The following is a 25,624-nucleotide window of genomic DNA, read 5'->3' as shown; positions in this document are numbered from 1 at the left end:
CACAAACATCTGACAAAACGAAGACAAAAATCATGTCTCTGGCAGTTTTTAAGCAGATGGGTGGTTCCGAGTATCGATAGAACCAGATGTACAAATATCTACAAGGCATCTTAGTTAGAGAGCTTCTCGGCTTAATTCGGAGTCTCACCTTTTTGGAGAAGCGTGACGGCAGAGAGGGCGGGTTCTCGTAGACCCCATTACAGGTGACTGATGATACGGAGGTAGTGTGACGCTTCTCTGGGGCTGTGGCAGACGAAACAGTGTGTCAGCACGACTGACGGGATAAGCGGTCACAACAGGACCGCGTCTAAACATGGGTAGCTGACAGAAAATGACAGCTGTTGAGACACACTGCACATGAATCGCACATAGTAAGTAAGCAGAAAACATTACTTTCAGCAGCGGCTACCGGCAGAGCCTACCATCGTCACCATCTCCCCAGCGTCAATCGGTCAGCGTTCGAGACTTACGTTTGGGAGGCAGTGGCGGCGCGGCCGGGTCCCAGTCACTCAGCTGGGACCGCCGGCCGCCCAGTCGAGGGCTCTCCGTCCACGATCGGGCGTCAGAGGCCCGCTTCGGGGGCCGGTCCGGCACACCGTCCCCGTCCCTGGAGGTCAGAGGTCGGGTCAGGTCACTGAGTACTGAATCGAATTAAGATAGGTAACAGATCAAAGTCAAGAAGTGTAAATCACAATTCATATCCTCCGCATATGCGAGAACAAACCTGGTCTGACAGAATACACTATCACTGCCAGTAACATCTCCGCCCACCGTTCATCCATGCCCACCCCCTCACTGACCCCTTGCCGCAGGTCATGACGATGTAGTCGTCGTGTCGCCGGCCGGCGGCGCTGCCCTGCGAGCCCAACGACCCACGTCCCGGCGAGTCAGCCCACTCGGACGGCCGTGAGTAGATGGAGTCGTCCTCGACAGAGTCGCCGGCCACCAGGTGACCGTACACCGAGCACGACGAGGAGGACGAGCGGCTGCTGCGGCACGAGGACGACGCAGCGCCGCCCGGAGCGCGCTTCTCGTTCGGCACCGGCGGCAGGGGCGTGCTGCCGACGGGAAACGGACATGGGATGGTCAGATAATACACATCAATTGTTAGGTGATGAGCATTGATCAGACAATAGCTAACATTGCACAGATATCGGTCGACATTTACACAGAGACAGGGAAGGTAGATTCAGATTTGGAGGGCATTTGGAGCAAGTGGACGACACACATAAGGGTGACGTCGCCACACCCGAGTATACCGGGTTTTTCGCCCCACCTGAGAATGCTGTGTATGTGGCCTCTCACCTGAGTATGCTGGGCTTGTCGCCACCGCCGCCGCCGCTGCGCCGGTGGCTGTTGTGCCGGCTGAGCCGGGCCGGTCCCGGAGAGTCGGCCGCCGCCGGCAGGCTGCACGAGGCGGCCGCGCTCTGGCGCAGCTGCTGGAAACACTGGCGCAGCCGGCGGTGTAGCGGCTGCACGGCCGGCGGCGCCAGATCGCCGTGCACCTTCAGACCGTGCTCCAGAATCGCCAGCTGGAGGACGGGAGTACGGGAACGTCAGACATATCGCAAGGGACATCATGGGGCGTCATCATGTTACATCACGGGGCAGCGGTCAGATCACGGAAAAACGACTATTTCATCGCAGGGCGAGGAACTACTTTTTTGCTTTTTTTTTGCCCTAAACAGGAACACAAGCTGCACCTGCATGCATACGAGAGCGGAGCCTGCATCTGATCGCAGCAGCTATGAGCGGAGAGGAGGGAAGTGTGACCTCACCTCCTCCTGTATAAGCGCCTTCAGCGTCGGAATGTGCGCAGCCAATTCCGGGTGCTGAGACGCAAAGTCGCCCGTGAAGAACGCCTCCTGGAAGTTGGCGATGCCGCCGTTCACCGCCGCGTCGATCATACCCTGAGCAGAGAGGAGTGGCACGTCAGGTCAGGTCATGCACCGTCAGGCAATTACTGATAAGGAAAACAACCTTCCTGGTTCGCTTAATTTCTATGTGGCTTTAATATCGGGCAAAGCAACGCACCCGATTTATTTCTGCTGTGTCACTTCATTCTAAATCACCGGTAGGGGCCATGAAAGGTCGAGCGTCCCTCACCTGGAGGCGCATGCTGAGCGGGCTGACATTATCGGGAGCGCCGGGCGCCGAGTGCTGGGCTATCAGCTGGCGCAGCTGCCGGTTGGCAGTCTGCACGGTCTCACACGCGTGCTGGATCGGAGAGACCATCTCCCGGCGGCTGGAGGTGACCGGGAACCAGCGCAGGATACCGGGCAGGGGCGCCTCCGTCTGCAGCGTGGTCCGCTCCAGCCACAGAGTCTGAGCGGGCAGTCAGACGGCAGGGCAGAGGTCAGAGTTCATACGAGAGGTCAGCAAGGAGATCATAGTTTGGCAGGGCAGACACGTCCAGGTCGAAAGCTTATATTCGTTTTAGCTAATAACAGCCTCTACCGTTCTTGTATCCTCCTTTACCACTCGTCCTCATTCAGACGCTGCCTCCCATTCTTTACCCTGTTCTCATCCGCCATGATTGGTCTATCTATTCCCTGCTGCCCCACTGTCGCCGCAAGATTCTTACTCTTCACCCTTGACCCTCACCTTGAACTCGTTCTCCCGGTCGACGGTGCCGCGGTGCACGGGCCGGTCGAACCGGAACGTGTCGATGTCGTTGACCAGGTAGTAGGCACGGATCTTCTCGGGCACCTCGATGCCCTGCAGGCCGGCCACGTCGCGCGACACGGGCCGCACGTTGCAGATCTGCAGCCACTGGCCGTCGGCGTTCAGCAGGTTCGGCTCGGGCGGCGCCAGAGAGGTCATCACACGGCCGGCCGGGAACTCGGTCTGCAGGCGCTGGGTGAACGCCGCGATCCGCTCGTACTCGAGGCCGCGATACACAAACACCTTGTTCTGTGGACGGAGAACGAACCATCAATGAATTGGTCAGGTGTGCACACAATATTGCAGGAACGATCACTGTGCATGTGCTCGAATGCGTTCAACCAAAAATAGGAAGACCAGAGACCAAGATCGTAACAATTGTATCCTCAGGCTGAAGTCTAGGTCTAATAAGCTTACCAATAAAACAACAACTCCTATTTCAAGTCCGCTGTACCCTGACTCACCCTGACGAACAGCGGGAAGCCCTGTCCGTAGAACCCGACTCGGAAGTACTCTGGTTCTGGCCGGAGCTGCGTCATAATCTGGTCGTAGAACCTCGCCATCGTCCTTAGCACCTCGCTCAGCTTGCTGTAGTCGTAGATTTTGGTCTCGTGCTTCTCCGCCAGCTCCTTCAACAGCGGGATGCCGGCCTCCCAGCACTTGCCTCTGTCCAGGTAGTCGACCATCAGGTTGAGCAGCTGCTCCTTGCGCTGCCACTCGCACTGCACGGGGAAGCGCAGGTCGGCGTGCAGCACCCGGGTGCTCCACTCGAGCTGGTCGGCGTGCAGCTTGAGCGCGAACGCCGCCTCCACGTAGTTCTCGGCCGAGACGTGCAGATCATGCAGCTTGTAGATGTAGCGCTGGTACATCTCGGCCCGGTTGATCTCGTTCTTGTAGAAATTCTGTCGAGGTGGGGGCGGATTAGACGGCAGTCAGTTACGCACAATATGCCCTGATCGATAGGTAGGTATATCAACAGTACAGCAGCCCACAACACTGAGCAAAAACACGTCTGTAGCTCCCACTAAACATTTTTCAAATACACTGAGAAATGTCCAATGACCTACTATGGGCCCTAAAACCACCGACAGAAATAAAACACTGTTCGGCACTGCCTTCTGACCGACAGCTCCATAACGTCAACTGACCAGCAGGTTGACGGTGCAGCTCATCCGTTTGTCCCTGTTCTCGTCACCCTCCATGACCTGGCGGTAGTCCAGCAGCCGCTCCAGCAGCCGCGTCACCGACGACACGAACCCCACGCCGGCCTCGCGCCAGGCCGGCGCGCAGCTGTTGACCCGCTCCATCAGACTGGCCAGCAGAGGTCACAGGTCAGAGGTCAAAGGTCAGAGGTCAAAGGTCACAGATCAGGGTCACAAATCAGAGGTCACGGGTCATGGATCACAGATCAGGGGATAGTGGTCACAGGCAGCAAGGTCAGAGGTCACAGGCTGCGGGATCAGAGACCACTGATCAAAGGCAGTGCCTATGGATGACTGTCAAATGTCACTGACCAGATGTTCACAGCCGGGACGGGGTAACAGGCCACGATGAGAGGACGGAACAAGGTATCGTGGATCACAGACCACAAACGGCAGAACACTTGGCAGTATAAGGCTCGGTTTCCAACAGTTTTGAGCTGTGTCGAACACATTAGTGCAGCACATTTACCCCGACATAATATCCACAGAACGCGGGGCATGACCACCTATTTCAAATACCGATCTTAACTGGCTGGCTGAAGTCGCCATCAAAATAAGCGACGCATATGTAACACAGAGCTTGTGTAGGTGTACATAATTCAACTATGTGCAAGGCGCAATCTAGCAGCTAGACAAAATACATATGTTTACAAATGGACAAGAAAGCGTTACAGACGGAAACGACGATTATGGCAGCCGATGAATTGCTATAGCACAATTGATAGGATATTGCTCAACGCCGGGGAGACACACAGCTGGACTAGCCAAAGATAACGAAGGGGAAAGGCCGGAGGCCAGGCCAGGAAACGATCACAAGAAGCACTTACAATTCCACAAGTCTGTCTCTGCGTGAAAATACATACAGCCGTTAGTATCACCCGGATACTGGTTAATCGTGTAACATCATTTTAATGTTTACAATGGAACAAAGTCAGTGTACGGGTGTACGGGACGGGAGACTGGGCCGTCCAAACAAGAGAAACACGCTTGTTAGTTATTTGTGTCTAGGGTTGAGAGCACTTACGACACATCAACACCAAAATAGCTTTTTAGTGTCATTTGAATAGCATATTATGCTTCAATCAGCCCACGCCCAGAGCACTGTGGACCCCTGCCTATCCCACTTCCCACTCACATGGTGTCGAAGAGCCGCCGGTACTCGTCGTCGCCCTTGTTCTCGCTGACGAGGATGTCCAGCTTGTCGATCAGCTCCGTCTCCACCTGTTTGAAGCAGCCCTTGGCGTTCTGCTCGGCCTCCATCATGTCGTAGAAGACGGGCAGTGTGGCGCGCCGCAGCTCCGTCTCGGGCACCAGCGTCACCTCCAGCAGCGGACCCACCAGCGCCGGCACAAAGTGGCCCTTGTGCTCGCCTGACGGAACAGGGACACATCGCCTGGATTCATATCCGCGCCAGACAAGGTGAGTAGACGCTTTGGCCCCAAAGTCGCCAAATCGAGGTGAACGAGCACGTCATTTCTCAGCCCGGACGACTAAAGTAATAACTATGCTTCAATGACCGCCAAAGCTTAAAACTCACCGGAGATGCCTCTAAGCGACAGCTGACCCACCGGCCGACAGTGAACCAATGGCCAGCCATTATATTGAATGAATGAATGAATGAATGAATGAATGAATGAATGAATGAATGAATGAAAGGCTGGTGAATAAATGAATGAAACTAATGCCCCGTCTCGTATCAGCGTAGTCGGCGGACCACCACCTACCGAGAAGACTCCACATTGAGAGCAGCTGGAAGCCCATGAGCACGCGCATGTCCTGGTACTTCTGTAGCAACTTCTCGCGCTTCACCTCGGAGAAGGTCTCCAGCTGCAGGGCCGGCTGGGTCAGGAACGTGACCGATAGCGTCAGGTAGTTGAGCCACAGCTGAAATAGAGAATGGGACAGTGTGGGTAAAGGCACAGCGATCGACAACAGCTCAACACAACCTGAATATAACGTGACAAGAGAAACGAGTTGAATCAATACTTTAGTCAAGCTCTTCGTAACAGTATAAAAGAAGTCATGAGCAATGTTAGTCGAGAGATAGCCATTGGAAACATAATAGACTTGCACCATTCGATTAACTGTCGCGGTCAGACCAGTCACACGTCTCAGGATATGGCCAGAGACAAATGAGTCAAACGCAGATGCGCCAGAGTGCCATGGCGTGCAACCTGCTGTGTACCGACCTGCTGGCTGAAGTGTTTTCCCTCGAGGAAGCGGTCCCTCAGCGGGATGGCCAGCTCGGTCAGCGTGTTCAGGATCACCTTGTTGACCGTCATGTGCAGCACGCACCAGTCCTTGGGGAACATCTGAAACGGACAGGCGGCGGGCCCAGACAGTGACAATATACAAATCCCAAAATTACAACATGTGAATCTGTAATAAAATCCAGCATTAAATAATGCACAAAAAGAAAGCAAAATCATTGAGCGCACATCTCGCCCCTCTCTCCGTACTGACCTGTTCGGTGACCAGCTCCCTGAAGACGGCCATCAGCCGCAGCAGGAAGTGGGTCAGCTGCTCCGAGTCTCCCACCTCGTCCCACAGGTGGCAGTAGTGTCGCGGCGCCATCAGTCGCAGCAGGGAGGCCAGGGCGGCCACCAGCCGGCCGCGCTGGCCGCCGCCCGCCGCCGGTGACGAGGACTCGAGCGTGAGCACGGCGCGGGTCAGGGTGTCGAGCAGGTAGACGGAGACGATCTCCACCTCCCGGTGCAGGTCGGCGCCCGACTCCACCTGACGGGACGGGGGAGGGGATGTATGATGCTGACATCGACTGTGTTCACGGCTGAACACGGTATATTTGCTGATGTTCTCTGATGTGAACTGGAAAGAAAACAAAAAGATATGGCCAGGATGGCATACGAGGAAAGAAGTATTTGCGAATCAGAAGTGAAAAGAGTGTCAGATGCGCCGATATAAAAATACAGCCTGTTCAGGTTTGGTGCAGACACCCTACCGCGTCAGATCACCCAAATGTATCAAATTCCAGTTGCTCCGACACATCCTGAGTCACCATCCCATCTCAGCCGATAAGGAGTTGAGAGATGAGCTGGTTTCTCTCACCCTGATAAATCACCCACATCAGCAATATGATGGTGAGTCTGAGCACTGAGCAGCAACTCTCTCGGCAGGTTTACCGAGTATGCACCCGAACTCACCTGCAGCGTCTGTAGTATAGTGAGCAGCTCCCCCAGCAGGTCTGTACACAGCCGCAGCTCCTGTCCGTGGCTGATGTGGTGCCGCAGGTGTTTACATGCCGTCTGCAGCAGCAGTCGCCGAGATTCTGCCAGAGCACAGACAACGGTGAGCCCATTATTAGGCTTTACAACACACGCACAATATACGAAAGTGTGGTGTTTATGCCAGCCAGAAAGAGCCAGGAAAAACATATCTTGTTTACCTCAATCGATCGCTTTTGTTCGCCCCAAACGAATCCATGCTTTTATCATGAAGACACCAAGAGAATAGCACACTTGCTCGCTAATATGTCAATTTCGTTGCAACACCAAGCTATGCACTCTGACGGCTCGCCGGGTCCGAACCCCGCGTGCGGCACCGACCAAAGACACTGACCCTGGTCCTGGAAGAGCGGACTGCCTGCCACCGTCCTCATGGCTGCCAGCTTGGCCTGGGCTACGATGGTGGGCGCCTCGCGCGGCAGTGACTCCAGCATCAGTGAGAGCCGTCGGGCGATCTCAATGTCGGAGAGGACGGCCCTCAGCTGGACGAACACGGCCGGCACAGAGTGCAGCATCGCCACCTGACCGGACACGGGCATACGGTGGGTAAGAGGTCAGGAGAGAGGCAGACCACAAGTCACAGCACAAGTTATATAGGGGCCACGACCACGACATATGTGACAGCCGACAGGTACACTACAAGACCAATTGGCGGCAGGTGGCCATGCCCTTTCCGGTAAGGATTGCAAATACGATGAGTATAATTGAGCGAAGATAAGACCAGCCACACTCAAACGTCAGTAATTTTGGAGGCATCACCGTTGTTAGTCCCCTATTCCGTCCATCAGCGGCCGCCCACCTGCGTGCCGGTGGCCGCCTCGGTCGAGGTGGACAGCATCTTGTTGAATGCGTTGAACAGGCTGTAGAGGTCGGTGCGGAAGCTCTCTTCGTTCTGGCCGCCGCTCTGCTGCGCGAACAGCAGCCGCGACTGGATGACGAACCGGAAGATGAACTCGAGGCTGCGAAAACACTTGACCAGAGGCTCCTGTTTCTCGGCGACCGACACCTGGTCGGCGTAGTGGCGCACGCAGCTGATCAGACCCCTGCGGACGGAATGGAGAGCTCGGGTCAGTGCTGGGACACTTGAGAATAACAGACGGAACCGAGAAGGTGTCACGACCAAACATTTGAAACACATCGGTCCCTTTTACGGAGGACCGACAAAATAGCTGAAGCAGGCGGACTGGGCGGGCGGTGGCATGGGAACATCTCGCTTCACGAAACTATGCACAAATAGACGGCAAGCCCTAAAGACAAAGCTAAGAATAGGAGCCTCACAGCACCGGCTACACCAGGGGACGGACGTTTCAGCGGTGGGCCAGCTCTCAACCAGCTGCTTACTTGTATACGAGAGCGGCTGCGAAGTGTCCGTTGACGTAAGCGTCCACCACGGGCCGGAAGTGTTCAAACTTGCTGTCCTGAAGGTGGCTGAAGATACTCACCTGTTGATGAATAACATGTGACAGAAACAGCAGACACCATACGTCCTGACATTGATAACATAACTCTAAAGACTTAAAAGACAAAGACAAATTAGCCGATGGGACTAGCAACCAATGCGAACGGGAGATCGGGTGGCACCGAATGTGCCGAAGTCGAAACCTACCAGCACTTGGAAGACGAGTCCGGAGTGCTGGGTCGAGTTGCCGTCCTCTGTGGAGAACATGGAGAACAGCGAGTCCAGCACGTCCTGCAAGAACTTGACGATCTCCTCGCCCTTCAGCTTCATCATGCGCGTCAGCGTCTCGACGATCCTGTCCGGGCTCTGCTTCCACTTCAGCAGCGACAGCAGATCAACTGGAATGGAGCGGTATGATATCGGTTATCGGAGTCTATACCGGCTCACGCAGTTCGAGTGGCATGGGTATAACTCTGGAATATGCACATAACAAGTGCAAATGAGAAAATACTCGGCATCTAAATAAGAATGTAGGGCTGCTGAGGCGCCACGACGTAGTCCATGTTCTCTGACAATTTGAAGCTGGCTAGTCCCATGACATGCCACGTTCACTCACGTTCCGCTAGGTCACCACCACGGAATATTGACTCAGTAATTGTCGGTCAGTGTGATTAACTGTTTCATGACTACGGTACGTTAGCACGATGCCACGTTTATTCCCCATTCTAGAGCAAGCTAATAAACCAATACCGTTCAGGGCCCGTTGAGTCACTGTTCTGGGACAGCCTCATAAACTTGTTAATTTACTTTTCTGACTCGCTGTAACAGATCGTTGACTCACTGTTGAGTCACTGTAACAGCGTAACATGCTGTCGACTCACTGTTCTGTGTCAGTTTCGTGGAGCAGAGTAGCGTCTGCACGCAGACCAGCTCGCGGCCCGTCCGTGTAAAGTGGTGGTTGCCGCCGGCCGGCTCCTGGGCCAGGCCCGTGTGCCAGGGTAGCGACAGGTAGCAGGCGGGGTTCTGCGGACACAATAACACAGCAGCGTCGTGTCAGTCACATACCACAGTGCCACGGTAGCGACAGGTAGCAGGCGGGGTTCTACGGACACAATAACGCAGCAGCGTCGTGTCAGTCACATATCACAGTGCCACGGTAGCGACAGGTAGCAGGCGGGGTTCTGCGGACACAATAACGCAGCAGCGTCGTGTCAGTCACATATCACAGTGCCAGGGTAGCGACAGGTAGCAGGCGGGGTTCTGTGGACACAATAACACAGCAGCGTCGTGTCAGTCACATATCAGAGTGCCAGGGTAGCGACAGGCAGCAGGCGGGGTTCTGCGGACACAATAACACAGCAGCGTCGTGTCAGTCACATATCAGAGTGCCAGGGTAGCGACAGGTAGCAGGCGGGGTTCTACGGACACACAATAACACAGCAGCGTCGTGTCAGTCACATATCAGAGTGCCAGGGTAGCGGCAGGTAGCAGGCGGGGTTCTGCGGACAAACAACACCGACACAGGCAGCGTCAGTCCCCTTTAAATTTGGAGCCATTTACAGCGATGGTGGAGACTTTCTTGATTTTGGGTAGATCAAAAAGAAATTGCATTAACCGTTACTCCAACTCGGAAAGAACGTAACTAAGACAGACTACATATTTTTTACGACCATCAGCCATTAGATGCCGATTTGAACGGACTACTATGGACACGCACCAGCAGTTTGTGCCTGTCGTCGCACTTGTAGACGCAAAGCTCGTGCGTCCCGTCGCGGATGGTGGCCCCCTCGTCGTCCATCAGGCAGGCGAACGCGAACCCGAACAGCTTCTTCTCCCCCTTCTCCTTGGCTGCAGGGTGGGGGTCAGGTCAGATACGGCAGATCGGGACTGAGGAGAGTTCAGGGCGAACAGATCGTACTGTGCCATTAGCACCTCTGAGATCAGGTCCCAGTGGGACACATAAAGACTTGCGGTAAGACGAAGGTCTATCAGAAGCACCCTGCATCTTTGGGAGGATGTAATAACGGCACACAGGTGACTGCAAGTGCAGAGCATGAGCACGCAGGGCACGCTGTGGGTTACGGAGCCATTCGGAACTATGCAAGTCAACTGAATACTCAAGGCTAGTGGACAAGGTCGACATAAAGGACTTATTGAACACTAAACAGCCAAAACACAGGAGGCAGACAGACACAGAACTAGAAGTCGGCCGTGACTCACTGCTGGAGCAGTGGCTGAACTCGAGCCGCAGGTGGGAGCCCGTGAACGAGTCAATGGGCACCGCCAGTCGGATGGTTTCGTTCCAGCGGGGCGCGTTGTTGTGGTACAGGATCAGCGAGTTGTACAGCCGCCGGCCCGGCTGGCCGCCCGCAGATACGATACACTCCTGAGAAAGGACGGATAGGCGGTTAGTGGTGGCGTGGGAGACGATCAGTTGGAGACCATGGGTAAATTTACACAGAATCAGTAAATGACTACATCAGTAAAATGACAAGGAAGTGTTCAAAACTATAAGTAGCCATAGTGACACAAGAAGAATGAGGATGGAAAGCAGAGTACAAACTGGAGACCAAACGGAATAATAAATACTACACTTATATAAAAAAATCATGCATGACAATAGCATAGCATATCCTACATAGCGCGATATAGAGCAGCGAACAATTTTCGCTTATAGCTCCAAATCCATGCCCAGCCACTGGTCAAACATCTCTCTGCGCATTTTCCTCGGGTGCTGCGCAGCAGAAGAGCCTACACTGAACCATGCAGACAGGATACTGCCCATGTCGTTACCCCGCGTTACAAGGACACGGGGACACCAGCGGTCAGATGCGGCGGGGCGCGGCGGGACTGCAGGGACATATCACCGGGCAGCGCTGAGATGAATTATACAACAGAGCGGCGCCCGGCCGGAGCGAGACGCCGACGGAGTGCCGGCGTGGTGCGGGGCCGGGACTGGCCTGGTCTTCCCCGTGTATAGACCCGCCACATTATGACTGGACACACCAGGAGCGTGCAGCAACCGCTCGGAGCTCCAGACATCGAGCCGCTGCAACTGCTGGAGGTATTTCCCCCAACGGTTCCCACTTATCTATGACAAAACTGCCCTCTGGTCAGTAGAACCACCCCTCACAGCTTCGGATGCACTCCCAGATGCGAGCGATCTCCCTCTTCCCCTCCCTCCCTCTCTATCCGTTCCTCCCTCTGCGGTCTCTCACCTCCAGCACTCGTCCCTCGTCGCGCACCACCATCACACACACTTCGATGTTCTTGCCGGTCGACTTGCCGCCGCGCTCGAACTCGCCCCGCTCGAGCGTCAAGTATAGGTCGTTCCTGAGGACAGAGGACTTGGCGTCAGACATTTATCGCTCCTGGGAATTCATGAGCGTCAGTTACGTGCTGTTTCCGAGTAGGGCAGAAAATCTGATCAAAGCCACGGCGTTTGGCAAATGGCAACAGTACTGACACATCTCTTGAGCGCACCCAAGGGCTTGACTCGCTCTCTCAGTCATCCACAAACAGCAGCACAGTACGAACCTGACGTCTCCCGGCATGATGACGTCCGGGAAGCCCAGTTTGCGTGTGACGGCCGAGTGCTTCAACAGAAGGGGACTGTCGCGCCGCAGCTGAGCCAGGCTGCCCTGGAGGAGCCGCAGCGACAGTACGACCCCTGAAACGTAGATGATGGCAGAGAATCAGTTGTCAGACAGCCCTGGAGCAGAGCGGAGGCAGGATAAGGAAGAAAGCATCACATAAGAAAAAACAAGACGAAGCAGCTGTGCGGCAAATAAGGGATGCCGCCGCAAAATAAAAACTGTCCAAAGGAACATCGGACTCACTTAAACTTCTCTAGCCGGCCCGTCAACGGCACATCGTAGTTACCCCGTTATCTCACCGTAGTTGCCCTGCCCGGAGATGACGCTGGCCTTGCTGGCCTGCCGGATGACCAGCTCGTGCAGCTGCCAGAAGTCGCGCTCCTCTGCCTGCTGCAGGCGTACCGTCAGCTCGCGCTCGGGGCCCGCCTCGGCCGTCCGACCGGCGCACAGCACGTCCCCGATATTGAGCGCCGCGCAGCCGAACGGCCGCCGGAACCGCTGTACAGCCGGCCGACGGGACGACTCGGCCGGCAGCATACGGCCCACCCGCAGCACTTGAACCACCAGGTACAGCTGAGAGCACTGCTCCAGGGAGCCCAGGTCCTGCAGGGGGGGGGGGGGACAGGTCAGCACCTGCAGCTGAGAGCACTGCTCCAGGGAGCCCAGGTCCTGCGAGGGGGGTGGGAACGGGTCAGTACGGACAACACCAGGTACAGCTGAGAGCACTGCTCCAGGGGAGCCAAGGCCCTGCAGGGAGGGAGGAGGGAGGTACGGGTCAGTAAAGCTGTGAGCACTGCTCCAGGGAGCCCAGGTCCTAGATGGAGGGAGGGACGGGTCAGTAGGGACACCGCATGGGCACTAGACACGTCTAAGCACTGAACACTGCACAGTGAACAAAACAGCAGACTGAATCGTCATATCATTTACTACGTGGATGTAGACTGTAGAGGAAGCGGTGAGCCCAAACCGCAATTCTGAGATGCGAATCGGCAAATGATCTACAATTCGTATTGGCAAATGATTCAGGCTGGGTCAGGGAGGTGTACTGGGGGGTGGGGGGGGGGGGGAGGGACCCGGTGAAATCAGCTGACAGCGGTCACGTGCCGGGGCCGTGCCGACCTTGAGCCGGCCGGCGCAGTGGGCACCGCTGGCCGCCTGACGTCACGCAGTGGCCACTGACCGCTCCCGTGCGCCGGTACTGATTCAGAGAGGAGGGAGGACGGGCTGAGGGGACATGAGGGAGAGGAGAGTGCTGAGGGGGGGGGGGGGTGAGGGAGGAGGGAGGACAGTGCACCATGACCCTCATTGAGCGGGTATCAGCACCAATCGCCACTGCGGGGTCAGTGTCGACTGTCGACCCATCACCGCTATCGGAGGATTGTTCGTCTCAGTGGCTCCTGAAGGAGGCTTAGATCCAGTCTAACTAATTAAGGACAACCCAAGGCCATATAAGCCGGTGCGAGTGATCGCGCGCTGCCGCAAGTAGCTCTGCTACCCGGTTGGCATGGCAACAGCAAGGAATCGTGTACAGTATCTGTCAAATGTCCAATTATATAACTACTAGTCTGTGTAATGCGTCCTTCACGCCAACTCGGAGGAACGAGGATGAATTAACTCTAGTGAAGACAAGATCTATAAGAGGGATGAGGCGTTAGCTCAGTAAACTCACAGTGAACACGGTAGACGCGTTGTTGGCAGGCTTGTTGTAGAAGTTCGAGGCGCCATCGCGAGCTATTTCCACCAGAAACCGCTCACTGAAGCGAAAGGAAGGGGGCGTCAATAGTCCATTTGATAGGTACCAGAACACATTTGACTGTCAACCAGCTGATACGGTACACGGAATACAAACATTATATCAATACCAAGGGTGTAATTTCTGTCTGAGAGCAGTGATAGCAACAAAGGGGTAAATGGAAAAACCGACCAGGGCAAACAGCAATGATCTTAGAATCGGGTATAACCACTATTGACGCTAATTACGAGGTACAGCTGATGTATGCTGCAGAAAACCGATCACCGTCAAGCCAAAAACAATCCTAGTCGTCTGAGCATGAGTGTAAGTGTGTTAGAACAGGTAACGGCTGCTGGGGCTACTGAGAACATTATCTGCAAGAACATCACTCCCATGCCAGCACTTCAAAGAAACCCCACTGAACTATTAGCCATAAAGCCGGGACGGTCTCCGCTGAAAGGAGCCCTTTCGGCGGCGCTGCGGCCGGTTTCCCGGAATCCGCGTCGCGGGGGCGGGCACAGCACGCCCAGTTCTGAACACCCGCCCCGGGCGCTGTGGTTCGAGCCAGCAAACAAAGGGCCAACGTCAACAAACGGCGCGGGGCCGACGGCCGACGCAGCCGCCCGTCGGACCGTCGGCCCGGCGCCGCTCACAGGCGGCGAGGCTGGGCAGGCTGATAGAAAATCACACACTGAAAACACCGCTCTGTGAACCGAGTGTGCATCACAGGGTACTGAGAGCTTAGATCTGGCAACACATTTCCTCGGACTTGGAGCAGAGTAGACGGACTGACTTCACACTTCTGTGGACTGCTGGCACAATACAGCCCAACTAATTGGGAGTACCAGAATATTGACAGCACGGCTCATCAGAACCATACAGCAATGTATTCCGCATACAGCGCGGCCACCTACCTGACAAAGCGCGCCCTCTTGGCGTCGTACAGCGAGAAGAACAGCTGCGCGTCCTCGCCGGTGGAGTACCCGAAATCCCGCAGCGCCAGGTGAAGGTTGTGGGCCGCCGCCTGCTTGGTGTCCTTCTTACGCAGCGTGCCGCGGATCTGGGGAGCGATCAAAGACAGGGTGTCTTAGTGACGGCACCAGACTGATACAGTGACGTCACCAAGCTGACTCAGTGCCGTCAGCAGCAAGCCACCGGCAATCACAGCGAAGGATTATAAGGAGTTGAACTATGAATGCATGCAATTCACACATCCAGCCAAACGTGATAATACAGTCAACTCACCATTCATAGCTTTATGAAAAAGACAGCATAAACTACACGGATTCCGTTATCTCACACAGCTATCATAAACGCATGTTCACTGTTCAGTGAAAGATAGTACGCGCTATGAAAGATATCGCGGAAGCCCCGCTGATTCGGGCTGACTGGTTATCGTTCTTTTTGCCAGCTAGCAAGGTCGGCCAAGTCCACTGGCCACGGTGAAGCCCGTAGAACGCCGTTACACACGGAAACACAGACTAGCGCCCACTTACCGACATGCCCTGTGATGTCTCCAGGCTCTGAGTGTGCTGCAATATAGAGAGAGGACGAACATCAGCCCTGACAGCGCCCGGACAGCACAGAGACGAGTCTCTGAGGTAACCACGGCAACACAAAGATGATGGACATTAGCAGACGACGCCCCGACAGCAAGAGAAGACACAACGGACGTAAGCTCAACGGCGACACAGAAATAGCGAACATTTATGTATAGTCGACTACAGAATGATGTTCCACTTTTCACAGGCGATTATTTGCCTGGAGTGGTAGGCTGTGCCGCATCACACGGACTGAGTTCACAAATTATAGCTTTGTCCCAATGCTCACAATCGATACGCTTAATTGCGTGATAAACGGCACAACTTAGCGCTCCGGCCAGCTGATAGCTTCTGAGGAGTGGAACATCATTCTGTAGTCGACTATACTCCGATGGTAGGAACCCGACAACATAGAGACGGATCACTCACGAGTAGGATGTCTCGTTAACACAGAAATAATGCACCTCTGATATATGTAAAGGCTTTGACGGCACCCCGACTGAGCAGAATCCCGAAATCCTAACACATCACGTTCAGCCAGTCAAGCTTCCCACGGGCTGTCGGTTGAAGTGCGACCTCCCGTTGTCTGGTATGTGATAGAGCGATATCTCCCTGCGCCGGCTATTTGATGAGCGGAGATAGGTGGCGTGCGTACCACTTGATGAAGTGCCACCACGGAGAGGAGGTCCGGGTCGACCATACATCCATCGACCCGGGGTACCAGGTCCAGGCCCAGCTGCCTGAAACAGGGGGATCACATGAGGTCAAACCAAGTCAGACAAGGTCAGACGCGTCATACATGATTTCGGGTCAAAGGTCATCGATAGAGGCGACCGAACACATTACGGTCAAAACGTGAGTAGAGACAACGCAGAACGGTTGATAGGAACACGATGAAATGGCGATTGGTGACTCATGGGTCAAAGGTGGGTTAAATGTCCGACAGTCTCGGGCAGGTCATTTAAATAGCACCTGGTTGTTATCAGCAACACCTGAGCCCACTTCAGAGTCGGCGCGGTGCCGCCTCGGTGACTGATATCACAGGCAAACACCGCCGTGCCTCTGCACTCGGTCAGGTGCTCGGTGGCGTCAGAGCCGACAGCTCAGCAGGTGCCGCCGCTGCCGAGGGCACACCCATCGGCGGCGGTCAGTCAGAGGGTAAACCGGGGCGGAAACGGCAGGGCGCCCCGCGAGCTCTGTGCCTCAGTGACTAATCATACGGCGCCGGACCACTGTATTCGTAATGTCCTAGTGAATGATCCCTGTTATTGTCATCACCTGGATTTGCACCTGACTGGTGAAACTGCACTAATTGGTGACACAGGGTGATGGCGCCCTCTGGGGGTGACCGTCAGTCACCAGTCGGCGGCGCCGGAGGACCCCCCCCCCGCCTGCAGGCGCGCCCCGCCCCTCTGCGGGAGGTGGTAAACACGGGGCGGACCCCACGTCACCGCCGCGGCCGCAGGAATGTCACTACGAACGAACGCCGGCGGGCACAGCAGTAAGCCGCTCTCGGCAGCCGCGGGGCTGGGTGGGTGAGTAGGCGGGGTCAGGACAGACGCGGTCATACAGACCAAAGGCAGCCGCGGCCGACCAACACACCTCAAATCAGGGTCTGGTCAGTACTCAGTCCGCAACGTGTCGTCGCGTGTCCACACATACACCTTTTTACGGCCAAATATAGAAATAGTGCACAAAGTTCAGAAATAGTGCAACCATTTCGACAGTTCGGCATAGTGCACCGCTTCTTAGGCCGAGTGCATGAAATTCAGTAATAGTGCACACGGCTCCGAAACAGTGCAAGCAATTTAAAAGAGAATGCATTCATTTTCAGTAGTTGCGATTTCAGTTTCGCCAGAGTGCATTGCTTCGTCATATGCATTGGTATTCGGCGTACCGCAAAGCAATTTAGTTAACCTTCAAGCGAATTCGGTGCCCCATCTAGAAAATATTTTTGACAACGCTCTTGCTGTTCATCAAGTGTAGCGTGGTGCCGTTCAAACAAGCTGCTAATGAAATTTTACTAAATTATTGAAATTTTACTGCTAATAAAAATTAACAAGATTTTAATGAATGTAATGAAAAGGCCCAATTTAGGCGGCAGTGCACACATTTCAAAAATAGTGCAGGCGATTTCGACAGCACGGCATAGTGCATTGATATATTGAATCGCGGCACGATATTCGCCATATTGCAGCCATTTCGTCATAGTGCAGGTTTAAAGTGACCCAGGTTCAGGCATATTAGACATATCGCACATTATTCGTCAGATCGTTTCAATTTCGGGGTCCCGCATGTAATTTAGGCACTGTTCAGTAACACGGCATTGCATAAATGAGTAATGACAATTTTTATTTGACATTCCACGCTACCTCAGCCTCCAATGACACTCTTAGTCAGTCAGCAACGCAAAAAAGTCAAGTAGCCAGCTGCACTGCTCTGGATGCAAAAGGTAGAGGGTATTTAATGTTTCATCTGGGTGCCTTAGCTTCAATCATATAAGATATAGTGCACATAATTCGTCGGGTGCTTATATATTCGGCATGAGCAATATTTTTTCGGCTTTGTTCAATCAAATTCGCCATGATGCTGAAAGGCGATAACAAGAATCCATAGCATCTTAGATCTATGGATCTTTCCATAGATCTAATCCATAGATCTTTTTGAACCAGCAACGAAGTTATGCACCCGATTCAGAAGCTCTGAATGCCACGTGACCGCCACTCGACCGTGTCACCGAGTTCTTAGAGCGAGACTAATGATAAGTTAATTCCTGAGAGCTGAAACTGCATTTGAGCAGGTTTTTGACCAAGATTCACGCTACTCTTGACAGGCAGATAGGGGCTTTCAAAAATATTTTCCCAATCCAGCAGCGAATTCACTTGAACATCGCCTAAATCGCTTTGCTGGACGCCGACTATCAGGCCACATGACGAAACCGTGCACTATGACGAAATTGAACCTACGGCTCATTGAATTTGAACGCACCATCTTCTAAATTGATTGCTCTTCATTTGAAACGTGTGCACTATTACCGAATATCATGCACTTGGCCGAACTAGAGGTGCACTATTGCCGAACTGTCGAAATCGGTTGCACTATTATACTGAACTGTGTGCACTATTTCTATATTTGGCCGTAAAAAGGTGTAGCGCATTTCACGTTCACGTGACATCCCACATTCTTCATTAGCTCCAGAGCTTTGCTGAGGGCTTAAGTTGCGTAGGAAGGTGAGATTTGTTTACATAGTCGCTTATTTATACCGTGCTGGATTTATTTGAACGTTGCCGTAAGCACATGCCGTATGTCGAAATTGAATTAACCTGACGAATTATTATTTGCACTAAGTCCAATATGTCTGAGCCTGGGCCACTTTTAACTGCACTATGACGGAGTCAGTGGCGGTCGCAGGGGGGGGGGGCATCAGGGCCATGGCCCCCCCCCCAAAGGCAAATCAGGGGGGGGCCATCATATCATTTGGCCCCCCCCAAACAACCGATGGGCCCCCATGGCCGTATGGGGCCCTGGCCCGTATTCGATTGTCACGAGGCTCGAGAAACCCACGCCAGCTATTAACAGCTCCCATACCAGTCTTTGAGGGTCCTACACTGACCTGTGAGGGCCCTTCAGTGGCGGTCAAGCGTCCACATTGACCGCTGAGGACCCGTATTGACCTCTGAGGGCCCTCCACTGGCCTTTGAGGGCCCCTAAACCGGCCTCAGGGGCCCAACCGGCGTCTGAGAGCCTCACACCGGCCTCTGGTGGCCTCATTTCTGTCTCTCGAGTCCCAAGACTAGCCTTTAAGTGTCTGTGAGGGCCCCGCACTGGATTCTGAAGACCCGATGTCGAGCCAGCATCGGCCTCTGGGGGCCCATCTTGGCCTTTGAGGGCCCTCCGCTGGTCTCTGGGGTCCAACGCCGGCCCATGCCGGCCTTTTAGGGCCCCACCCACACTGACCTCTAAGGGCCCATGCTGGCCTGTAAGGACCCAAATTAGCCTCTGAGGCCCCCGCACTGGATTCTGATGACCCAATGCCGGCCGCTCAGGGCCCGCATCGGCGTCTGAGGGCCCATCTTGGCCTTTGAGGGCCCTTCGCTGGCCTCTGGGGTCCAACGCCGGCCCATGCCGGTCTTTTAGGGCCCCACACTGACCTCTGAGGGCCCATGCTGGCCTGTAAGGATACACATTAGCCTCTATGGGCCCCACACTGGATTCTGAAGACCCGATGCCGGCCTCTAAGGGTCCGCATCGGCCTCTGAAGGCCCATCTTGGCCTTTGAGGGCCCTCTGCTGGCCCCTGGGGTCCAACGCCGGCCAATGCCAGTCTTTTAGGGTCCCATTCTGATCTTTGGGGGCCCCATGCTGGCCTGTAAGGGCCCATATTAGCCTCCGAGAGCCCCCCGCACTGGATTCTGAAGACCCGATGCCGGCCTCTAAGGGTCAGCATCGGCTTCTGCGGGCCCATCTTGGCCTTTGAGGGCCTTCTGTTGGCCTCTGGGGTCCAACGCCGGCCCATGCCGGTCTTTTAGGGCCCCACACTGACCTCTGAGGGCCCGTGCTGGCCTGTAAGGACCCACCTTAGCCTCTGAGGGCCCCGCACGGGCTTCTGAAGACCTGATGCCGGCCTCTAAGGGCCCGCATCGGCCTAGTCTGAGGGCCCATCTTGGCCTTTGAGGGCCCTCTTCTGGCTTCTGGGGTCCAACGCCGGCCCATGGCGGTCTTTTAGGGCCCCACCCTAACCTCTGAGGGCTCCATGCTGGCCTGTAAGGACCCATATTAGCCTCTGAGTGCCCAATTCGGTCTCTGATGGTCTCAAACTGCCCTTTGCAGGCCCTGTACTGGTCTCTCAGGGCTCTAAACTGGCCCCTAAGAGCCAAAACCAGCCTCTAAAGGTCCCACGACCCACACCGGCCTCTGATGGTCCCATTTCTGTCTCTGGGACCGAAACTGCCCTTATGTGCCTCTGAGGGCCCCGTACTGGCTTCTGAAGGATCGATGCCGGCTTCTGAGGACCCATACCGGTCTTTAAGTGCCTCATAGCGACACCTGAGGCCCACACTAGCCTCTGAGGGGCCCGCAAACTGGCCTATGAGGTCTCTACACCGGCCACTGATGGCCCTATTGGGCTCAAGCCTTACCTTTGGGCGTCACGCACTTGCTTATGAAGGCCCACATCAGCCTCTGGGGCCCTACCTGGGGCCTTTGAGGCCCTTCGCTGACCCTTGGGTCCAACGCCGGCCTCTGGGGGTCTGACACCGTACTCTAAGGGCCCCATTGCAGCCTCTAGGCGATAGGTACCTATCGCCGAAGCGCTATCGATGGGCCCATAAGTGTAGGAACCATGGGTGCAGTGGGCGCAGTTGCACCAACAATAATTCTGCAGTGAGTGCAGACAATGTATTCTGCATCCACAATAATCTGGAACAAACCCCCTTTCCTCAGCAACACTACTTTCCATGCAGCACGACAAATTTAGGATATTTTGCCCACTATCCGTCTTTCGAAGCATTTCCTACTGTAATGGTCTTCAAAATTTGCATTTGTGCTCAAGTAAAAAAAAGATTAAACGGAAGTCGGAACACATGTGATTGAACAGTGAACAGATACCGATGACCCACTGTTAAAAGTTTTAGCACGATGATCTTAAAAAATGGCAAAGTTTTTTTTTTGCAAAGAAAATGGCAAAGTTAGCCGCCTATACTTTTGCGGTAGTCCATTCACAGTTGCGTGAATTATTGACATAATCAATGCTTCAAAATGCACTTTTCGGTACCTTTTCGACATGGTGCACCCTCAAAGCTCTCAATGAGCCTCCGTTCGGGTGCCGCTCCCTACCCCCCCCCCCCCCGCTTCACCGGCCATGGCCTAGATTTCTGCACCCGTGCACTACGCCCGTGGGCCCCTTTCAGCTAGCACCGGGCCCCCGGGTCAGCGCAGGGGCCCCTTTGCCAAGTTGGCCCCCCCCAAACTCCAAGTCTGCGACCGCCCCTGGACGGAGTGGGGTGCACAATGACGAATATCGTGCCGCAATTTAATATATGAAGGCACTATGCCGAACCATCGAAATCACCTGCACTATTAATGAAATGTGTGCACTTCCGCCTAAATTGGGCGTAAAAAGGTGTAGATAATACGCATGGTATGCCTGGGATCGCCACTGCGTAGCGTCGGCACTTCGTCACCGCCCCTGCCAGTGGACAACCCCTCCCTCCCCAATTTCATCTTCCAGCTGCCTCGCGCAGAGATTAACTCCTCCCCATCTCTCAGCTACCGTTCATGAGGACAAGCGGGGCAGAACGGATCGGGCACAATGACGCCGCAGTGACGCCGGGCGGCGCGTCAGTCGAGACGCCGCACCACCACAGCCGGAAACCATTACCCACTCGGGCGGCCCGGCCCGTCGGCGAGTTCCGGCCCGACCCTCCCCGCCGCACCGGTCGCGGGGACACTCATACCCGGTACCGGAGACGATCCGGTGCAGAGTAAACACATCGGCCCGGCGCGGCGGGTCGGATTCCAAACCGGGAGAGGGCTGACGGCCCGGGTCGGAGCCGCTGCACCGCAGAGACCTGCGCAGAGCACGGCGCACCCGCCGGGACAGGTCTGGAACACGAGAGCGACTCCCGCAGCGCAGAGCCCGCCGACGCCGCGGGCGCACACGAGCTCCCAGGCTCCGTTCGTCGCCGCCGGCATGGAAAGACGCCGACCACATTCCGGCGCCACCGCAGCAGGCGTTTTCACTTTCGGACCGTGTCGGCAAACAGCCGCGGCGGGCGGCAGAGGTCGGCCTTCGGAGCGCAGGAGATATCGGCGCCGCGGCGGCCCGCCTCCCTCCTCGGCTCGAGAGGAGACCGGCCACCCCTTCTTTCTCCGCGGAAGCATCGCCTAGCTGGCACGCAATCAATCACCGATCGGCCGTCAATTGGCAGGACAGTGGCACCATGCCTAGACAGTGGCACCATGCCCGAGGCGATATGTAACGAATCGCACGCGGCCAGCGTCCTCAGAAGCCCGTTTTTCCTCAGAGCACTTATCTTCCGACAACTTCATTCACTCATAAATAAAGGAATAAACTCCCGACTCCGGACTCCATCCCGCTAACTGTCCCACGCCCCTCCCCTCCTCCCCAGTCCGTCCCGCCCCGATGAGCCGCGGTCGACGGCGAGCCGCCCGGAACTGAAATACGACCCTCCTCGCCTCGCCGGGGGCGGCGGGCCTAGAGGGCGGACGGGAGCCGCTGTGACCGTCCGCAGCCCGCGGTCCGACGTCGGCCGCCGCCGGCGCTACTGGCCGCCACCGTCAGAGAGAACTGCGGCGGCGGCAGGCGGTCCGACTCCATCCCCTGGCTGACACCGTCACTTTACTGCCGCCCCTTCGTCATCATTTATCTCTGTGACGACGCTGCAGGGTCCGGACCCCGATGGGGTGTTAAAATGTTGGACCGACACTCAGATAGGAGAATGAATGACGAAGATACAACGGAAGTCAGGAGACGATAGAAAATGTGCTCTCCTGGAGGCCAAAGTCCGGCCAATTCCGTACCCTTCTGTATGCAAAAATATGCATATTGACGTTTTGGTGTTCCCAAACCAGCCTGATGAATGGCCTACAGTTCAGCTGAACTCACTATTTCTGTGTGTCAACCGATTGCGGTTCTTAGTGAGTGACCGGAAGACTTGTTTATAATAGGCATCCGCTTATATTGTAAATGTTTATGGGGCAATCCGTAGTTCTCACGGTGCGCTACAGTTTATAGGGCCGCGTTTACAGTAACCGCCTGATAGCGTTTGCTGATAGATGCCTGTATTTGTCGACCGAAGCGTTTAGAGCACAGCAGCCGGTGTGGCGGCATCCGATGTTTGCTCACTCGAAAAACGCTGACGTCACGTGCGATAAAATTCGCCGACCGGACGGGAAAGCGGCCGAGCCACGGAGGCGGTCACACTGGCTCCAGGGCACTGGATGGTTCGTCTGAATGGACACTTTTACCGTTCCGTCCGTAGGGGACTGGGTCACGAGTGCATATTATGTAGTGCATTTAAACGGTGCACGACGCACTTGACCGTTATCGGATGTGACTGGTTATCATATAGTCTACGAAGGATAATTATCAAATATATCGAAACGGTCTAGCACATATCTTATCTTGAAAGCAGAAACACACCTGGCCAATATCTGAGCCAGTGCAATGTAGTCGTTACTCAATAAAAGTACCGACGAACACATTTACGCCATATTGACCAACACTAGACGTAGGCAGGATCTTGGACCTATTCTTGCCGGGCGGATTTTATTAAACCATAAAATGAAGCAGTATATGAGCCTCCCATTCATATTCATGAGCCGGTTATCCCAGTGGAAAATAGCGCCCGTCGACCGTCGACGAGAGCGCGCCGGGCAGCCCTGTGTGCAGCCGCTGCGTCCCGTCCGACCCTGTGGAGACGCCGCCGGCCCGGTGCCGACCCGGCCCTGAGGAGACGCCGCCGCCGCCCCGTGCCGACCCGGCCCTGTGGAGACGCCGCCGGCCCGGTGCCGACCCGGCCCGGTGGGGAAGCCGCCGCCGCGCCGGTGGGGAAGCCGCCGCCGCCCCGTACCGACCCGGCCGGCAGCCGGCGGCGCTGTACTTCCGTCCGCCGTCAGCACTCCGATTGGGGTCGCGGTGGAGCGGGCCGGCGGCCGCAGCGATTAGCGCCGAGTCCGGGTCACAGGTGCCGGCGCCGGCAGCACCTCAGACAGGGCCGGCGGCCAGCGGCACCACGGCTCACAAATCGCCGCTGGTGGCACCTGTCAGCGCCGGCGGCACCTTAGTCAGTGCCGTCTGTGACATCTCGGACAGCGCCAACAGTGCCACAGCTCCCACTTTATTGGTGCACCGCGAATGAAGGCCGGTATTTACATACAGACGCACTGCATAAATGACCTTTCGAATAGCAAGACGAAATTTTAGTGAGATATACGCTGCAAAAAGACGGAATTTCAGTTTCAAGTATTCAGCAATGACCGTGCGATAAATAAGGGCAAGTTTTCATGCGTCGCATCCAATTCATGCTTTCGATTCCACAAACATTTAATGAGGAATCACCAGTTTCCGTGCAGTGTTATCGCTAACAGTGAAGCGTGCGGCTGCCTTGGCTAAACTTATCACCACTGGAACAGTTCGCCATTGTGTGGGGGTTCGTGTGGAGCCCTGCCGTGCCGCCGCTCCCATACAGACGACCGCCATCACCGCCGACCGATGGGCCTTCCGTTTGACCTCTGTATCAGATGGGCTCCGACCGGGCCACACCCATCGACCACAGCTGAGTGCTTGGAAACGGCTGCCGAACGGACGGAGCGGAATATTGGGCCACTGTACGCTGAAGGGACGGAATGTCCCGTAACTCACTACGGACGGACAACACGGTCCGTAACCCATCTACAGACGGGAAGGCACGTTCCGTAACTCACAAACAGCAGACAGGAATGTCTCGCACGGCCCGAGCTCCGAACAGACGGACAGATGACAGCGCGGTCCCGCCGACCGCTCGCGCTGGCGGTGACGGTCTCTGACGAGTGACGATGGTGTATCCTATGATGGTAATGTGGTAGGATACTCCGCGGAGACAGTGCCAAAACCCTGACAGAGGCTGTCACAGTCAGCTGTCGTCAGAGCTGCCGGTGACAGTGACCGTTGGCCTCGCTGGCAATGACAGTCTCTAACAGGTGGTGTAGTGATATGCCTATTCTATATACCAGTGCCCTGATACAGTCAGTGCCAGAACCCTGACAGCCCTGTCACAGTCAGCTGTTGTCATAGGGTAGCTGCTGGCGACAGCCGCGCCGGTGGCGACTGAGCGCAGCCGACAAAAGCAGCTGTCCGTGTCACTATCCCGGAGAGCTATTCTGTGCCGCTGCCACTACCAGCACCCTGCACATAAACAGACCACCTATTGCGCAAACCTGAACCAGCGCAAACGTTCGGGTGGCGTGCCGACGCATCTTATCCGAAAATAACGCTGGTGGTACGACGATTTTTGCTGAAGACTACAGCATGCCTGTCGTTATCCCGCTCTCCCGTCTGCTTCCCGTGGACACTGACCTGTTTCCCCAGTCGATTTTGGCGGTGACCCGGACGCGTAGCTCGCGGGTTTGGTCCTGGGTGAGTGTTCCGGTAAGCAGCTGCCGCCGCCAGTCCAGCAGTTCGTGCATCACCTTCCATAGGGAGGAGACCTCCAGCGACTCCCGGTCCTGGCGAAGGGGAGAGGGAATA

The 25,624-nt window shown here is 55.5% G+C and overlaps 1 protein-coding gene across 1 annotated transcript in view; it reads right to left on the bottom strand.

Annotated features, from left to right (window-relative positions):
* The window catches only part of LOC122368664 (dedicator of cytokinesis protein 3-like), a 40,719-nt gene that overhangs the window by 935 nt on the left and 14,160 nt on the right, over nucleotides 1-25,624 (bottom strand). Inside the window, exons 4-33 of the mRNA XM_043342844.1 lie at nucleotides 25,454-25,602; nucleotides 21,810-21,944; nucleotides 16,032-16,116; nucleotides 15,332-15,367; nucleotides 14,750-14,895; nucleotides 13,773-13,857; nucleotides 12,403-12,706; nucleotides 12,045-12,177; nucleotides 11,726-11,840; nucleotides 10,728-10,893; nucleotides 10,225-10,355; nucleotides 9,389-9,530; nucleotides 8,715-8,905; nucleotides 8,450-8,550; nucleotides 7,908-8,151; nucleotides 7,443-7,629; nucleotides 7,028-7,152; nucleotides 6,330-6,602; nucleotides 6,056-6,178; nucleotides 5,591-5,750; nucleotides 5,002-5,236; nucleotides 3,813-3,975; nucleotides 3,129-3,566; nucleotides 2,605-2,913; nucleotides 2,107-2,325; nucleotides 1,779-1,910; nucleotides 1,306-1,532; nucleotides 801-1,058; nucleotides 471-607; nucleotides 149-243 (exon numbers count right to left, since the gene is read on the bottom strand). Coding sequence (XP_043198779.1) covers nucleotides 149-243; nucleotides 471-607; nucleotides 801-1,058; nucleotides 1,306-1,532; nucleotides 1,779-1,910; nucleotides 2,107-2,325; nucleotides 2,605-2,913; nucleotides 3,129-3,566; nucleotides 3,813-3,975; nucleotides 5,002-5,236; nucleotides 5,591-5,750; nucleotides 6,056-6,178; nucleotides 6,330-6,602; nucleotides 7,028-7,152; nucleotides 7,443-7,629; nucleotides 7,908-8,151; nucleotides 8,450-8,550; nucleotides 8,715-8,905; nucleotides 9,389-9,530; nucleotides 10,225-10,355; nucleotides 10,728-10,893; nucleotides 11,726-11,840; nucleotides 12,045-12,177; nucleotides 12,403-12,706; nucleotides 13,773-13,857; nucleotides 14,750-14,895; nucleotides 15,332-15,367; nucleotides 16,032-16,116; nucleotides 21,810-21,944; nucleotides 25,454-25,602 — 5,244 coding nt within the window. The remainder of the gene's footprint in view (nucleotides 1-148; nucleotides 244-470; nucleotides 608-800; nucleotides 1,059-1,305; nucleotides 1,533-1,778; nucleotides 1,911-2,106; nucleotides 2,326-2,604; nucleotides 2,914-3,128; nucleotides 3,567-3,812; nucleotides 3,976-5,001; nucleotides 5,237-5,590; nucleotides 5,751-6,055; nucleotides 6,179-6,329; nucleotides 6,603-7,027; nucleotides 7,153-7,442; nucleotides 7,630-7,907; nucleotides 8,152-8,449; nucleotides 8,551-8,714; nucleotides 8,906-9,388; nucleotides 9,531-10,224; nucleotides 10,356-10,727; nucleotides 10,894-11,725; nucleotides 11,841-12,044; nucleotides 12,178-12,402; nucleotides 12,707-13,772; nucleotides 13,858-14,749; nucleotides 14,896-15,331; nucleotides 15,368-16,031; nucleotides 16,117-21,809; nucleotides 21,945-25,453; nucleotides 25,603-25,624) is intronic.

The sequence above is a fragment of the Amphibalanus amphitrite genome, unplaced genomic scaffold (assembly GCF_019059575.1).
Source record: "Amphibalanus amphitrite isolate SeventyFive unplaced genomic scaffold, NRLGWU_Aamphi_draft 000032F_arrow, whole genome shotgun sequence".
NCBI classification, from domain to species: domain Eukaryota; kingdom Metazoa; phylum Arthropoda; class Thecostraca; order Balanomorpha; family Balanidae; genus Amphibalanus; species Amphibalanus amphitrite.
Note: the sequence above shows the minus strand (reverse complement) of the source record. Positions and strands in the feature narration are given on the sequence as shown.